A 16,840-nucleotide genomic window follows, 5' to 3' on the forward strand; every position below is an offset into this window, starting at 1 on the left:
TGATAGAATGACACCCCACTCCCGCCTCTCAATTGTTGTTCCTGCTGGATCTAGGTTACATTTCTCCTTTTTAACTTTTTAGTATTTCTGAACCTCAAAAAAACAAAAGGGAGTTTAAGTTTCGGAACTGCACAAGTCCATACTAACAGCAAAGGGAGAAAATGAAAGTAAAAGACTTCCCCTCATCTTCCTCTGGAATGAGGAAGCCCACTATTATCTTCCAAGGGGACAGAGATTCCATAGACTTCTAGCTCCAGGAAGAAGAGTGGGACACTCCTCTCTTCAAGTTCATTTAGGAGTGTGTGTAATAGGGAGTGTGGCATCCTGTCTGAAGTTCAAACATGCCCTGCTTTTTGTCTCACACTGCCGGAAACTGCAGCCCTCCCATTCAAAGAATGATATAGGACAGTATCTGGGAAAAGAGCAGTGCCAGCCACATGCATCTGCCTTGACCAGAAAGTCAAGATCTCCATTGTTTCCCAAAAAGGGCAAAAGTTTTAGTGAACTTGAGGCTGGATGCTCAACTCTGATCTCCCAAGACAGAAGGGTCACTTCTACTCACGGCTTCACTTCTACATAACTGGCTGGCAGAAATGGGTTCAACCCATCTTAAGAACACAGATAGGGTGGCATTTGTCATCAGAGTTGCCTCAAATCTCTGGCCTGACTTCTGTCTCAAAACCTGCCCCTCCAGCTCAAAGGGCAGCACCTCCTGTTCATCGCGGGTCAACAAGGGGATTACTGGCCTGTGGTCAGCAGACAGAGCTAACAAGAATGTGGCTAAGCCAGAGCAAGTTCTGTTGCTTATTCAAAGGAATGACAGTCAAGTCAAAGCTCTGCCATGCCCACAATTTCCTACTAACATAATTTTACCTTAGCACACAGTTCCCTAACTTGGAGCCGTTGAACTCTCTGAAATTGTAGCCAAAATTTTGTGTCTACGCACATTTTTCTAGAGAAATGATCCACAAACTTCTGCTTCTCCAAGCCAACCATAACCTCTGTGATTCAGAACCCCTGACTTGAGACACTGCCTATTTTAGCCCTCAGAGAAGATTTGGGGATCAAAGTTACTATTCCTTGGCTGGGTCTTTATCAGGTCAAACATACTTCTTAATAACTGAAAAGATGGCACCGAAGGAGTTATTTAATGACAATTGTGAGGACACTTCACAGTGTAAACTCACTTCCAAATAGGGCTGGGTCAGCACCAGGACTGTTTCTTCAGCAAAGAGCCCAAAATAATGTACCATCTGGCCAAAAAGTAAAGGTCGGGAACAAACATATTTAGAGCTTAATGCTAACAATCCCAGCTTCTCAGACTGTCTACTGGGCAGCCCAGACTACTGTGAGGCTGATGGGCTCTAGACATACAACTTAAGATTGGTGCTTACTTAAAGATAAAATTTTCTACAAATCAGCTATATAAGTTTACATTTTACTATGGATTATCACCCAAAGTGTTTAACAGTGAGGGCAGCACAAGAGGAAAATAAATAGAAGTGCTCACAAGCTCCAGATACAGTTAGCCATATGATCAAGCCACAGACCAGAAAGTTTTTTGATAAAAACTCACTACCCTCATGGTTTCTATGCTTTAAACCAAATTATTTTTCAATTACAACATAATGGTACAAACCTTCTAGAAATTAAGAAATGTGAAAAATTATGTGGAAAAAATGTGTGGAAAACAATACCTTTATTTTGCTGAGTTTCATTTGTATTTTCTTAGACACCAGATCAGACCAGTATTTCTCGCCTAAGAAGTCCCAAAATATTCTTCCGAGCAAAGCATTCACCCAGGCTTCCTGTTCTTCCTCCTCAGAGGGTGGAGCCTCTGGCAACTGGAGAAGAAAAGGGACGAAAATTAGTTAGAAAGAAACTGGAGCCTATACGTGCTTATTTTTATAAAGTCACTGAAGCTCCCTCTCTGCAGAGATAAAGAGAACACATGAGTCCCACATTACATTGATAAATAGAAAACGGGAGAAACAAAAGCTGCCATCTTGGCTCTTTGTCTGTTTGTCTTTCTACCAGTCTTCCTGTGCATCATTTAAATATTTCACACAATTAGCTCAGCTAAGTAAATTGCCCCAGACCAAAAATCAGCTTTATATAAACATTCTAAATAATGATCTATCTGATCAATTGCTGGCCTACCTTTTTCAAAGCTAAGGCGCCATGGACGTGGAACTGTCAAGCTGGTCCTAATCTAGGCAGAAACCAGTTTCCCAAAGCTGATGCTTACATTCAGCCTGATCCTTATGAGGTCAAAATTCTCTTGGGGATGGGAGAGGATTTAAACAATACTGTGCGTGGGTTCCATCTCCAGAAATACTAAGGTATCAAGATTTTTAGGAGCTCCCTGGATAATGTCATGAGTAGCAAAGTGGAGAACCACCTTGTCTCTGGATTAGAGATAGCTGTTCTCAGACCTTCTATGAAACGCTATAGCTGTTTTCACAACCTCAGCCCAGTGACATACCCTGATCTTCTCCATTTCATTTCATTCATCTGAAACATCTGATATGGCAAATATGTGAGGTGGGAATAGAGCAAACCCAAGTTAGTCTCCAATTTCCCAGGCTAACTATTAGACCCTGGACTCTTGCCTGGAAAGGATCAGGGATGGGGGTGATGAAGGGGAAGCAGCAGCAACACCCACAGAGGGTGCTGTGACGTTGAAGTGGTTACTACAGAGAATGTGCTTGGACACAGTTAGTGTTCCCAAAGGCAGTGGTGATAGTTATTCACTGACCATGTGCCAGGTCCTGTGAGAGACTCTTATGTTGCCTCATTTACCAGAGAAAGACATGAACTTTTACCTAAATATACAGACGAGCAAACTAGATGAGATGAGATAAGATAAGAAAATTCATGAACACCAAGCAACCTGGAAATTTCAGTGACCTACCCAAGGCCCCCAGTTCATGAATGCAGTTGACTCAGAACCTTGTTGTCCTGGTTCTCCACCTGCTCCGTCTTGGGGGGTGTGAGGAGGGGGCAGTACCTGGCCCCCGGCAAGACAGATATCTCCCAACACTAAAGTCTTTAATCAGACCACAGTCTTACACAACAATTAGCCTTGGAGAGCCAAGACCAAAAGAACCAGAAATGTACAAACTCAATTCCCTCCCTCACGTGGCCATCTGTCCTGCCCTCATGGGCTGGATGCAGCCATAGCAGGCATATGATGTGGCCATACCCCAGATACTCTCATCATCTCTGTGCTCTAAGCGTGGGCTCACGAGGTACTGACTGTTCCGGGCAGCTGTGACTATGCCCACATGACAGCTGTGTGTGTCTAGACCAGTGGCCTAGGAGACAGATTGTTTAGTGTTCATGCATTTGATACCTGCAGGTATGATAACCTGTGAGTACCCCCAAAAGTCTGCTGGCATGTAGCTTGTACGATTTTCCAGAGTGTCTGAGCCAGGTGAACTGGTCGCTGAACCTTGAGTGAGCCTCAGAGACTGCTCAGCAACCACCTGGCTGGTCTTGCCAGAACTTGAACTATTTAGGGATCTGAGATTCACTTACATTTTTCAATCACATGTTATTGTATCTAAGGGGAGATATTTTATGTTCTAGGAATCTTTCAAATTTGGTATTTTCAAAGGTCTCATTAAAAACAAAATAAAACAGAACATATGACTCTACCTCATCCTTTTAAATGACTGTATAGTATTCCACCTGTGCTTTTCTGGTGCCATAATGTCTTTTGATATTGCCCAAGGTATTTTCTCCCACCAAGCCCTGTCTGTGATGAGTGAGCACTCTGGCCACAAGCTGTACATGTTTTTTGAATCACTTTTCAAAAAGATGTCTGAACATCTGTACCCCAACCCTGAGGGTATCTGTTCCAGTTTTTCTGAGGTTACCATCTTCAAGTCACATCATATTATCTAAACAGACTTCTGAGTGAACATTCATCCAAGGAGAATGCCCTCCCAAGTATCCAGACAGTGCTAAACTGTTGCCCACCCAGGGCACTGGTGGTCTTATTTAGATTTATAGGCTACAGATGAGGGAATAAGTTACTCTTTCTCCGCTCAAGCAAGAGATGGCTTTTTATTAATCTTTCTTTACAATCCCTAGTTATTCACAGGAGGAAACAGGTTAGCACAAAAATAGCAAGAAACATAGGCTATTTCATAATTTATGTCCAAGCCAATTGCACATGATGGTGTAAACAGATTTCTGAAATAACTGACAAGTAGGTTATTTTTTTCTTTTCAACGGTTGCTTTTGCTAATGCAAGCTTCTCCCACAGACTCTCATTGGGAACAAAGAAATATCCAAGAGCAACCAAACACTGACAATGCATCAAAGAAACTTTATGAATAAGATCTGGATTAAACAGGCTGCTAGGAAGAACTCATGTCCAATGACTGTCATAAAAATACAAGTGCTTAGAGATCAAATGTGCATACATTTCCTAATATTACTGAAGAAATGTGAAGAGAATACTCATTTCACCATTTCAACTATATACATACATTTAGAAATGGTAGCTTTCCAAAGACTATTTCTGAAAAGAAGACTTGAGAACTCAATGGTTTAAAGTCATTAAACCAAGGCCATCATAAGGGTCTGAGTAGCTCTTGGGATATATTTTATTAAAAATTAACCTACATAAAAAAAATAATAATAATAAAAATAAATAAATAAATAAAATTAACCCACAGTTTGCCAAACCCCAACCAAAATCATTCCTGCCAACTCTAAAGAACACCTAGGACTTTTTCTGAGATTCTACAAAGGTTTCATGAAATACGATTACTATCCAGAAACCTACAACCTCCAGATGGGTTCCTGAGTCAGATAAGTCCTGAAACCCAGAAGGGCCAGCCTCTCTAGAACAACTAGATCCATCCCCCTATCATATTATTGACAGCCCCTTCAGACATGAAAAAGCCAGAATGGGCATAGCCTAAATAACCCTAAAGATTGAGAGAAAGATCAAAGAAGAAGGTAGAGCTATACAGAGAAGATAGGGTATAACAAATGAGTATGATTGCCAAATCATTATACTGATATTTCTTTTAGTCTCCAGTGTCTTGGGGCAGCTAGAAGGAAAAACCTAAAATTGTGGAGTTATAACCTATATCAAACTCTGAAATCTGTTCTACAACAAATTGTTGTAGTGTGCTTTGAAATTTATTCCTTTTTTGTAAATATGTTGCTTTTCACACATACATACACACACAAAACACAAAAAACTAACGTACAAATTAAAGTAGTACAGGTTTACTTGATTTTGTAGTTTAATATTTCCAGTTACAAATGGGTAGGATGATCAGCCTTCTTTTTTTTGTTATACAGAGAGCTTAGCACCTTTGTTATGCAGCAATAAGTAACTGGAGTAAACACCTACCTTATTCAAGACTGTCTCAACCATTTTACCACCCCTAAGAGCCAGGACATGGGCCAGATATGCTTCAGGTAGACCAAGTGGTTGTAGGAGCCCAGCACTAAAGTTCATGCACTTTCTTCAAAGGCCTCTTTCAAAGGCAGTTACTTTTATTTACACCCAATTCCGGCTTTCTGGTTTCCTAACCCATGGCAGATGAGAATTATTAAATGAAAAAGTGTGAGAGTGAATGTGTGTGGGGGGGTGGGGGTGGCAGTAAGTGGTCAAGGAGAAGCTAGTAGAAGGATATTCACCAGTAGCAGCCAACTGACAACCAAGAGGAAATGCTGTAGCACTAGCAGTCCGGGAGCACTCAGAATGGGGCGGAAAGGCCTTCCAAACAACCTCGGGATGCCCTGCATTACCAGGGGCCTGAATTTCCATTTATTCTACTAAGTCTTTGTATTATCAAGAAAATATTAATCATCTTTGCCTGCTCTGCCTAAGGGGGTCAGGAAGCGTAATTATGCTTTTAAAAGATTTTTATTGAACTTAGAAGAGGAAAAATACGTTCTGGTCCTCAAAGGCTTAAGTGTAAAGCTTCTAGAAAGTAGTTAGTCTTAAGAAAAGCCCCTACTGGCAACAAGTTGGGTAGGGGAGCTGGGCAGTGACCACACACTACAGTATGTAACTTATATTGAGGAAACAATGTTCTAAAATACTGTTTTGTTTTGAGTTTCTTTTTAAAAAGAAAACATTCTAGTTGATAATTCTTTTAATGTCAGTGTTCAGTTCCCCTTCTGGTTTTTCTGAGTCTGATGAGAGTCCAGGCAGCAGATAGCCTAGGGAAGAGATGGAATTCAGGGGAGGGGGGGCAGAAGAGGGGAGGAGGAGTTCATGAATGATAAATAGGACAGTTTTTGAACAGTTTTCTATTACCCTACCCTAAGCCTAGAGGGAGTTCTACTTCCCACTCTAGAGATGGTAATTTGGTAGAGGAATTGGGTCAGAGGCCAGACAAAAGGCATGTGGTCTTTCTTGACATGATAAGCTCAAGTAAGTTAGGTAAGTGGTTTGAGGACTTACCCTCATTGAAGAGGATCAATGGAATTAATAAAGACCAATGATGAGCTAACGTCACAAAGAGGAAAGGAATCAAACGCCTCCCATTAAGAATTAAAATACTGTCACATTAAGAGGCCAAACTCTTTTTAGCAATTGAACATGAAAAACAGGCTTCATGCACCACAGAGAGTGCCTCAGAGTGCTGGTGTGCAGTAGAGGAACAGAGGTCCTCAGGTTAAGCAAAGTGCTAGAAGGACCCACCAAAATGATGGTCAAGGGCAAGACCAAGGCCTTTAAGTCTAAAGATCAAGTTTTGCACAGCCCATCACTTAGGAGGTATGTTACTGAGTTACTTACCTTCTCTAAGTCTTAGTTTCTCTATTCACAAAACAAAGAGAATACCATCTAGTTTGCAGGACTATTAAATAGACTGGAGTAAATATATTAAAGGGCCTAACACAGTTTAGCATATGGCAGCTTATATTATTTATCTCATTATAGATCATATCATGCCAATATCCAGCTTGTTATACTTGGAAAATGATGCTTGTGATAAGTCTTCAAAAGCACTGGATATAGCTGAGAAGTCTGAGAACTTGGGAACACAATTACTGAGGAGACTTCCATTACTAATGATTTTGTAAAACTTACCCTCTGATCACCCAGTTGTAAGTTTTAACCCAGCTCAGGTCAAAACTCCAGAAGTCAACTTAATTCCTCTCAGCTCTCACAACCCACCCAATGCTTCAGCAATGCTTACACACACTGTAAACCTAGCCACTGCTCCCCACCTGCTGCTACCTCCTTAATCTCAGCCCCGGCCCCAAATGCAAGGATCACCTCCCACTCACTGTTCTTCCTGCTGTCAATGAATCACTTACCTTTTAAAATTTAAAACAAATCAGTGTCAACCCCTACTAAAAACCCTCCCAGGAATTACTCAAAATCGAAAACTTCAGTGCATCAAAGGACCGTCAAAAGGCGACTGACTCAAAGGAGAAAATATTTGAAAACCACATATCTGATAAGGGTTTGATATCCAGAATATATAAGGAAATCCTACAACTCAACAAAAAGATAAACAACCCAATTAAAAAATAGGCAAAAGACATAAATAGACATTTTTCCAAAGAGGAAATACAGATGTCTAAAAAGCACATGAAAAGGGGCTCAACTTCACTATTAGGGAAATACAAATGAAAACCACAATAAGGTATCATTTCACACCTACTAGAATGGCCACTATTAAACAAACAGGAAACTGCAAGTGTAGGAGAGGATGTGGAGAAACAGGAACACTTATTCACCGCTCGTCTGAATGTAAAATGGTACAGCTGCTGTGGTGGTTCCTCAGGAAGCAGAGTACCGAGCTGCCTTACGACATGGCAATCCCACTACCTGGGTTATACTCAGAAGATCTGAAAGCAGGGATGCAAACAGACATTTGCACACCGATGTTCACAGGGGCATTATTCATAATTGTCAAATGTCCATCAACAGATAAATGGATAAACAAATTATGGTATGCATATGATGGCATATTATTCAGTAGTAAGAAGGAATGAAGTCCTGAAGCATGCAGCAACAGGGATGAACACTGAGGACATTATGTGAAATGAAATAAGTCAGACACAAAAGGACAAATATTGTCTGATCTCACTGATATGAACTAATTGTAATATGTAAACTCATAGATAATAAAATGTAGAATATAGGTTACCAGAATACAGATTGAGGCTAAAGAATGGGGAGCGGTTGCTTAATATGTGCAGAATGATGAGCTAGGTCGAGTGTGTATGTTTGGAAATGGATAGAGGTGACGGTAGCACATTCTTGCGAGAATAATTTACAGTAGTGAATGCTGTGTGAGTTGGGAGAAAGAGGAAGTTCAGAGTCATGTATGTTTCCAGAAGGAAAGCTGGAGGTTAAAACACAGGAACGTAGACCAAAGTGACTCTTGTGGTGGACAATGACTGTGGCATTGGTTTTCTTTTTAATTTCTATTTACTTTCGGGAGTAATAAAAATGTTCTAAATTGATCATGGTTATATATGCCCAACTATGTGATGACACTTGAATGTATACTTCAGAGAGTTCGTATGGTTTATGACTATATCTCAATAAGATTGCATTAAAAAACAAAAACAAAACAAAACAAAATCCTCCCAGGGCTTCCCATCACCGAACTGATTCAGTAAGATCCTGCCAACCCTCTAACCTCACTTGCCTACTCCTCTCTCTCTCTCCCTTATTCAAGTTGTCCAGCCACACTGGCTTACTGCTGTCCCTTGGAATTCCACCACATTTCCACTGTGGTGTCTTTGCACTTGCTGGTCTCCATCTGGAGGGCTCCTCCCACACATATCACTGTGGCTCCTTCCTCACTTCAGCCATGCCTCTGCCCAAAGTTCACCTCCTCTAAGAGGCCCTCTCTGACCACCCATCTAAAACAGCAGCATGGCCACTGTCCATCCTCCCTTATCCAACTCTAATTCTTATTACCAAAAAATTTGTTCCTTGCTGGCTCCCCAACTAGAGCATAAGTTTACTAAGGGCAGAGCCTTTTCTGCTTTATTATCGCTGTGTACCCAGCGCCTAGAAACGGTCTAGCACAAAGAGCAGATGTATGGAAAAGTGAGTTAAAGAAGAAGAGCAGAAAAGCCATGACACAGGCAGCTAGCTTTACCTTTTTCCCAGTTGTGGGGCTGCTCTCCGCACTCTGCACTGGGCTCCTTTGGGGGCTTCGGCTTTCTTGGGGGACACACCTGGCCATGTACGCACTGTAGTCCAGAAGCATCTTCTGTCGCACGCTGCCCACCAGCTCCTTCTGCTTCGGCTGGGACATGATCTCCTCCACGCTGCCTTTGCTGCTGCTACGGCTGTGGGTCAGGTGCCCGGAGGGGCTGTTGTGCCTGCTGTGTGTGGCCAAAACCCCTAGAACAAAGAAGTGAGGGCTATTAATACAAAGACAATGACTGCCAAGTAAATGGAACTTGAGAACACACCCAACTGGTGTGTTAAAAAGCAGCTAAACCCCAACCAAAACCATTCCAGCCAATCCTAAAGAACATCTAGAGCATTATATAAGATTCTACAAAGGTTCCATGCACTAGAGTAACATTCCAGAAACCTACAACCTCCAGATAGTCCTGGACCAAGTAAGTCCTGAAATGCAGAAGGGCCAGCCTCTCCAGAACATCAACTAGTTCCATCCCCTATCCCACATTATCGACCGCTCCTTCGAACATGAAAACACTGGAATGGGAATAACCAAATACCCCTAAAGAGTGGGAAAAAGATCAAAGGTGATGGTGGACTTATACACAGAAGGTAGGACTTAAGAAATGAGTATGACTGCTGGATCACTACACTGATATTTCTTTTAGTCTCCAGTATCTTAAAACCTAAAATGATGCAATTGTAACCTATACCAAAAAATGCTGAAATCTGTTCTACAACTAATTGTTGTGCTGTGCTTTGAAATTTATTGCTTTTTTGTATATATGTTAGTTTTCACAAAAAGAAAAATCCTTTCTAGCCTCCTATATTCTGGAGCAGCTAGAAGGAAAAATCTGAAATACTGAAATGGTAACTTATAACGAACTTTGAAATCTGTACTCTGAAATCTGTTCTTTATCTACTTGTTGAAGTGTACTTTGAAAATCATTGTTTTTTCTTTTTTTACTTTGTATATATATATATTATATTTAACAATAAAAAATGTTTTAAAAAAGCAGCGAAAATACTATCAAATGATTGTTTTAAAGATATTTATAAAGCTACTTCTCACCCTCTAAAATACCGTCTGTTCTAATGATGGATAATTTTTAGAACAGTGTTTCATTCATCTCCAAGACAATTCAGAGTAATGAGAGCAATGAAATACATCTGGTAGGGACCTTTTTTTTTCTTTTCTGGGGATCTTTTAGGGTTAAATATAGGACTGACAGACCCCAAGTAGCAGTGGATCTGTGAGTGCTACCAGGGGCAAATGGAAAGTGGGCAGAAAGCTAATAACTTCATCTATAGCTCCTGGCAATTCCAAGCAGGCTATCTTTCATTCAACAAATTATTCATCCAGCCCTTTCTATGGGCTAATTCTGTGCTAAAAGGAAGAATAAGACGTAATCCCTGCCCTTGAACCTAGCTTGGTAGACACATCACAATATGCATAACAAGTATAGTAGTAGTACAACTGAAGAATATCTAAAGGAACTTCAGGGAAGAAAAAGGGCAACTAACTCGGACAAAGTTGAGACACAGACTTTCACAGACAATGGCATCTGGGCTGCATCTTGATATTCCAAGGAATAGTTGGCATTTGTCTAGGTCCAGGTGGGGAAAGAGCATTCCAGGAAAGGGAACAAGATATGGAAAAAGCAATGATAAAAACAAAAGCAAAAAAAAGCAATGATAGAGCACAGTATGTTTTAAGAACAGTGAGAGATTCAGTGAAGTTCCAAGCAGAGCACACGGGGCAGAGGGATAGGAAATGAGGATGGAGAGACTGATTACAAGCAGAATGCACAGTGCCTCAAAAGCAAATACTGGAATATCTTACCATGTAGTGAAAGTGGGGTTTTAAGCATGGGAATTACAAGGTGAAGGTAGAGTGGAAAAATCAAATCATTTTATTTTTGAGAGACACCAGCCTTATGATCTGCAAATCTCCACTGCCTCACAAAGGACCAAGCAAAACATTTGATGTAAATTTTAGATAGATAAATTTCCAGCTTTTGAGTAGTTCAGATTACCCTAGAATTCTGCTAAGTGACTACATAGCTTCCCAACTCCGTCCAGGCCCCCTGCTCTTCACACAGCTGCCCTCAATCAGAATTTGAAATAGTTACTATACTGCATGAGTATAGAAATAAATTTTTATAGTCCTTTATTATCTTTTTACCATTTCAATATATCTTTAAATGTTGCTATAAAAACTATTCTGCAAACATTTAAAAACAAAGGACAACTGCAAAGTATACCCTGGATTGGATTCTGGAATAGAAGAAGGACATTAGAGGAAAAGCTAATGAAATCCAAATAAAGTCTAGAGTTTAAGTTTTTTTTTTTTAACAAACAGGGACGCATAACACCAACACTTCAAATCAAACTGATCTGTTCACTACTGAGCTTAATACAAAGAGGGGAAGAAAAGAAAGCCTTTTGCTCTACAGCCCTAGATAATGTCAGGAACCTCTGTGCAGAGATCACCCTAGAATTCTGCTAAGTGACTACACAGCTTCCCCACTCCCTCCAGGCCCCTGCTCTTCATAGAGCTGTTCCCCAGTCGCAGTCTGGGCGTCATTTGGAACTGATGCAGAATCTTGGTTCTATCCCAGACCTCCTTAATCAGAACCTGCATTCTAACAAGAACTCCTCAAACAGTCAAGTTTGAAAAGCATTAAAATCTATGATTTTAGAGGCGGGACTCCTGAAAGAGACGACAGGGCCAAGATGTTGAGCAGGTCTTCTACCTTTTTGGTACCAACAGAATGTACCTGGACTTGGAGGATTAGCACCAGTCACAGCAGACAACAAGCCACCCATGCCCACAGATGGGCTCAGAGATGGTTTTGAAGAACAGCACACCCCTCATCAATTTATCTTTGCTATGAGTTTGCATACACTTTTTTTTTTTTTTTTTTTTTTTTTTAAAGAGAGAGGGAGGAAGGGAAGGAAAGACAGAGAGAAGGAAGGAAGGGAAACATCTTTAAACATTTTCTTGTTTTATTGTATTTTGTTTGTTTGTTTGTTTGTTTTTTTTTAACATGGGCTGGGGCCGGGAATCGAACCGAGGTCCTCTGGCATGGCAGGCAAGCACTTTGCCCGCTGAGCCACTGCGGCCCGCCCGAGTTTGCATACACTTTTGTTGGCTTAAATTTACTATCAATATCTCAATTCACAGCCTTTCACAGCAACTCAGGATATATACTTGTATATATTAGTGGTGTGAGAGAGCAGCCTAGTTTGGTTTTAGTTCAAATAAGTACACTGAAGGTTTTCTCACATCTCTGACTCTTACTATCAAGTTTGTTTGGTAATGAGTGAAAGTCTGGGAACTTTTGGCAGGCTTTTCAAAAAGACAAACTCACTGTAAATAAACAAATGTCTAAATCAGCACTGTCCAACAGTAACATAATGTGAGCCATATATGTAATTTTAAATTTTCTGGGGGCAACATTAAAAAAGTAAAAAACAGGGCATGCAATGGTGGCTTAGTGGCAGAATTCTTGCCTGCCATGCCAAAGACCCAAGTTTGATTCCTGGAGCCTGTCCATGCATGCCAAAAAAAACCAAAAAAGTAAAAAACAAAACAAAAACACTAGATGAAATTAATTCTGATTATATTTTATTTAACCCAATATACCCAAAATATTATCATCTTAACATGTAAACAATATTTAAAAAAATAAGATACTTTACATTCTTTTCTTTCTACTAAAACTTTGAAATCTGGTGTGCATTTTATACTAAGAGCACATATCGATTTGCATGGCCAAATTTAAGTGCTCATTAGCCCCAGGTGTTTCGTGGCCACCATAGTGGACAGTGCAGGTTTAGACCTACCAGAAAGCAGTGGCTGGAATTTTCATCCATTTGAATTTCCTTTTATCCAAGAATCTCCTTATTCATTTTGATTTTTAGTGTTCTTAGGTATTTCCAAGGGATTTCTCAGATCTCAGCTTAGGGACTAGGATGGTAGCCAGTGCTGAAGGCTGACAGGATGATAGGTCAGCAAATGTCATAAGGTGAGCTCATCTTCCAAGGGAAGAAACCAGAGCAATGTGCTGTAATATCTGAAACTCATGTGACCCATACAACTCCATAATCAACATGAGGCCTTGAGATCTGTTAGGTAAAGCCCCAATCCTGGTCTTACTCTCCACCCCAAAACGCTTTCCCTAATAATGCTGACACTGATCTTGCCGTTCTCTGATCTCCTACAACAATTACTGGCTACATGATGCTCATCTCAGCACAGTAATTTGCTGTCTAACGTCTGACTCATATGGGTCAGTTTTGTCAAATAAGCACAGCAGCTGACGAACAAGGGTGCTGCTGCTTTGTTCTGTCTTTGTGCCTCTTATAGCCCCCTGCCCAGCCAGAGCTGAGCAATGAGGTGTTGCATAGTTGCCAGTCTGAATGGATGCTTTATGATTCTGCATTTCTATGGCAATCTCAGGCTTGGAGGACATGGCGAGGGTCAGGAGCTCAAGAGCACCACCTGAATAAAATTTCTTCCTGACTCCCCTCCTTCTTACATCTAAGGCTCTCCCTTTGTTCTCCTTTTGTCGCTTCTTTTCGCAGAAAAATAAATATAATTCTGAGGAACAAGTAAAGATTAGCAAACATAAATCTGCAAATGGTTCCATCATTTGTTAACTGATTTGGTATAGGGGGTTGAAGTGATTAGACTGAAAGGTAAATGATTCATGAGACCACACCTCAGGAGGCAGGTGACAATCAATTAAGGTTGGGCTTCCTTCCTACCTGGGACTCTTTCTCAACTGCCCTCACAGACCTTTTAAAAATACACAAGCATTAAGCACACATGTTAATACCTGCTTTATTTCCAGAGACACCAGGTGGCTTTTTGATTTCTGACTTCAATTTAGAGGCCAGGATAAATCTGCTAAACCACTCCTCCTTTTCTCGGCCAGTTCTCCCAAAGAGATAGAGTATTTGGTCACGCTGGCCAGATTTTGTTCCCTCTTGAGGATAGGGTGGCTTCTTAAGGTCCTCACTTCCCAGCTCTCTCTCAGGTGGTGGTTTATCTTCAGAAATTTCCTTATCAGTCTGGGTCTTAGACATAAAGTCATCTTGTCGACCAAGTTCAATACAAATGGGGTACTTTTTATTCCAGATGCGTTTTCGAGCCAAACTTTTAGGTACAAGATAAATCTACAGAGAAAGGCAAATGACAATTTATACACCAAATTAAGGATTAGCTACATTGTTTATTAGTATTATGCATACCACACATGCAAACTTTATAATTTTTTTTTTTTGCATGGGCAGGCACTGGGAATCGAACCCAGGTCTCCAGCATGGCAGGAGAGAACTCTGCCTACTAAGCCACCGTGGCCCGCCCACTTTATAATATTTTTGACTGGAATGATGAATGTGAAATAATTTTTACTACCTGTCTATAACATGACTTCAGAAACTAGAGTAGAATTTTAGAAATGACTTATTATTCTCCAATATTATTCCAGTAAGTAGACTTTTAAGATTTTGCAAGAGTTACACACATCTACAATTTTCAGGTAACATTAGCACCATAAGTTTAGTTGACTATCATCAACTGAGTTTTATCAACTGAGTTGACTAACCCTGGGTCAAACTTAAGCTTGGGGAGAAAAAAAAAACTCATCAAACTAGACAGGAAGCTCAAGTTTATCAACGTTAAGTATAAATTCATACAAAAATGATTTAAAACAGTTTTGCCATTTGGGGGGAAATCAAAGATCATTCAGAAGTGTCTAAGAAGAATAGAGAACTTATAGCTTTGTGGAGTAACAAATAACACACATTTCTCACAAAAAAAATATATAGTACTTAAAAAAAAATGCAAACAGGGTAAGATAATGGGTAATTGGAGCTGAAGGGATACAGACTGTGCAACAGGACTAGATACAAAAACTCAAAAATGGACAGCACAATAATACCTAATTGTAAAGTAATCATGTTAAAACACTGAATGAAGCTGCATCTGAGCTATAGGTTTTTGTTTTTTTTTGTTTTTGTCTGTCTGGTTGTCTTTTTTTTTTTTTACTATTATTATTACTTTTATTTTTTTTCTCTATGTTAACATTCTATATCTTTTTCTGTTGTGTTGCTAGTTCTTCTAAACCAATGCAAATGTACTAAGAAATGATGATCATGCATCTATGTGATGATGTTAAGAATTACTGATTGCATATGTAGAATGGTATGATTTCTAAATGTTGGGTTAATTTCTTTTTTTCCGTTAATTAATAAAAAAATGCAATTATTTTGCATATTTACATTTTCATATTTACAGAGCCTCTGATAGTTGCCACCCTAGCACCACCACACATAATTTTTTGTTTGACTGAAAAGGTTAACTCATTCAGAAGAGTCTGCAATGCCTCTTGCTCTCAAGTATGGTCTATGGACCAGCAGCACTGTATCACCTGGGATTGCATAAAAGTGCAGATTTTCAGGCCCCTCCCAGAGGTGCTGAATCAGAATCTGCATTTAAAAAGATGTTCATATAGGGGGTGCAAGGGTAGTTCAGTGGGAGAATTCTCGCCTGCCATGCAGGACCCTGGGTTCGATTCTCGGTCCATGCACTTTCCCCCACAAGAAAACCAAACAAGCAAAAAAGAAACGAACACAAAAAACCTCAACATATGGTGCTGCAATAACGGGCTACACATGGAAAAATAATGAAATGTGACCCGCCATGCAGCATACAAAAAGAAAAGATGCCTAGATAATTCTTATGTACATTAAAGTTTGAAAGGTACTGCTATAAATTATATTAATGCTTAGAAAAAGGCGGGGGGCTGGTGAGGAGGAATGCAGTAAAGCAACCAAGATTTCAAATACATTTTCCTTCCCAAATTACTCAACTCACCTTGCTATCTGAGAGGTCATAGATTTTCTGGCTGATGTAGGTGACCTCTGGCTTTGTTTCATTGTAGCTCGCCCTCCTGGATATATTTTTATTGGGCTTTGAAAGTCTTAAGGTCCCACCTTCAAGTCGAACAAAGACTGAATGTGTCAAAGTCGCATGGTAAGTTTCTGGATCATAGCTGTAAATCTCATTCATCCATCCCTAATGGAGAAAAACTTCCATTAGTAAAACTCAAAATAACTACAAATCTGACTCAAGGGGAAAATGATGAACTCTGTGACATTCGGTACACCAAAACCAAATTTGGCTATAACACAGGTGTCAATTTACTGTTGACTACAGACTGCTGAGACAAGTGCTTAGCTTGAGGAGAAATTTGATATGCCTTAAAAAAAAAACACACTTTTTTTTATAGTATAATGTAACATATACACAAAGCAAAGAAAGAAAAAACCAGTAATTTTCAAAGTACTCTTCAACAAGTAGTTACAGGACAGATCCCAGAGTTTGTCATGGGCTACCTACCATATCATCATCTCAGATTTTCCTCCTAGCTGCCCCAGAATATAGGAGGCTAGAAAGAATAAATATCTTTTTATCATCACAACAGACTTTTTTTGTGTGAAAAATAACATATATACAAAAAAAGCAATACAGTTCAAAGCACAGCACAACAATTGGTTGGAGAAGAGATTTCAGAGTTTGGTATGGGTTACAATTCCACAATTCTAGGTTTTCACCTCTAGCTGCTCCAAGACACTGGAGACCAAAATCAAGATCAATTTAATGATTCAGCAATCATATTTGTTTGTTAAACC

At 40.0% G+C, this 16,840-nt stretch overlaps 1 protein-coding gene across 3 annotated transcripts in view; it reads right to left on the reverse strand.

Moving 5' to 3' along the window:
• Window positions 1–16,840, reverse strand: part of TEX2 (testis expressed 2) — a 131,808-nt gene that overhangs the window by 24,803 nt on the left and 90,165 nt on the right. For all 3 annotated transcript variants that reach the window (XM_077163577.1, XM_077163579.1, XM_077163578.1), the window contains 4 exons: window positions 16,023–16,223; window positions 13,981–14,320; window positions 9,105–9,352; window positions 1,698–1,844 (listed from right to left, as the gene is read on the reverse strand). In XM_077163577.1, the coding sequence (XP_077019692.1) occupies window positions 1,698–1,844; window positions 9,105–9,352; window positions 13,981–14,320; window positions 16,023–16,223 (936 nt within the window). The remainder of the gene's footprint in view (window positions 1–1,697; window positions 1,845–9,104; window positions 9,353–13,980; window positions 14,321–16,022; window positions 16,224–16,840) is intronic.

The sequence above is a fragment of the Tamandua tetradactyla genome, chromosome 6 (assembly GCF_023851605.1).
Source record: "Tamandua tetradactyla isolate mTamTet1 chromosome 6, mTamTet1.pri, whole genome shotgun sequence".
Taxonomy (NCBI): domain Eukaryota; kingdom Metazoa; phylum Chordata; class Mammalia; order Pilosa; family Myrmecophagidae; genus Tamandua; species Tamandua tetradactyla.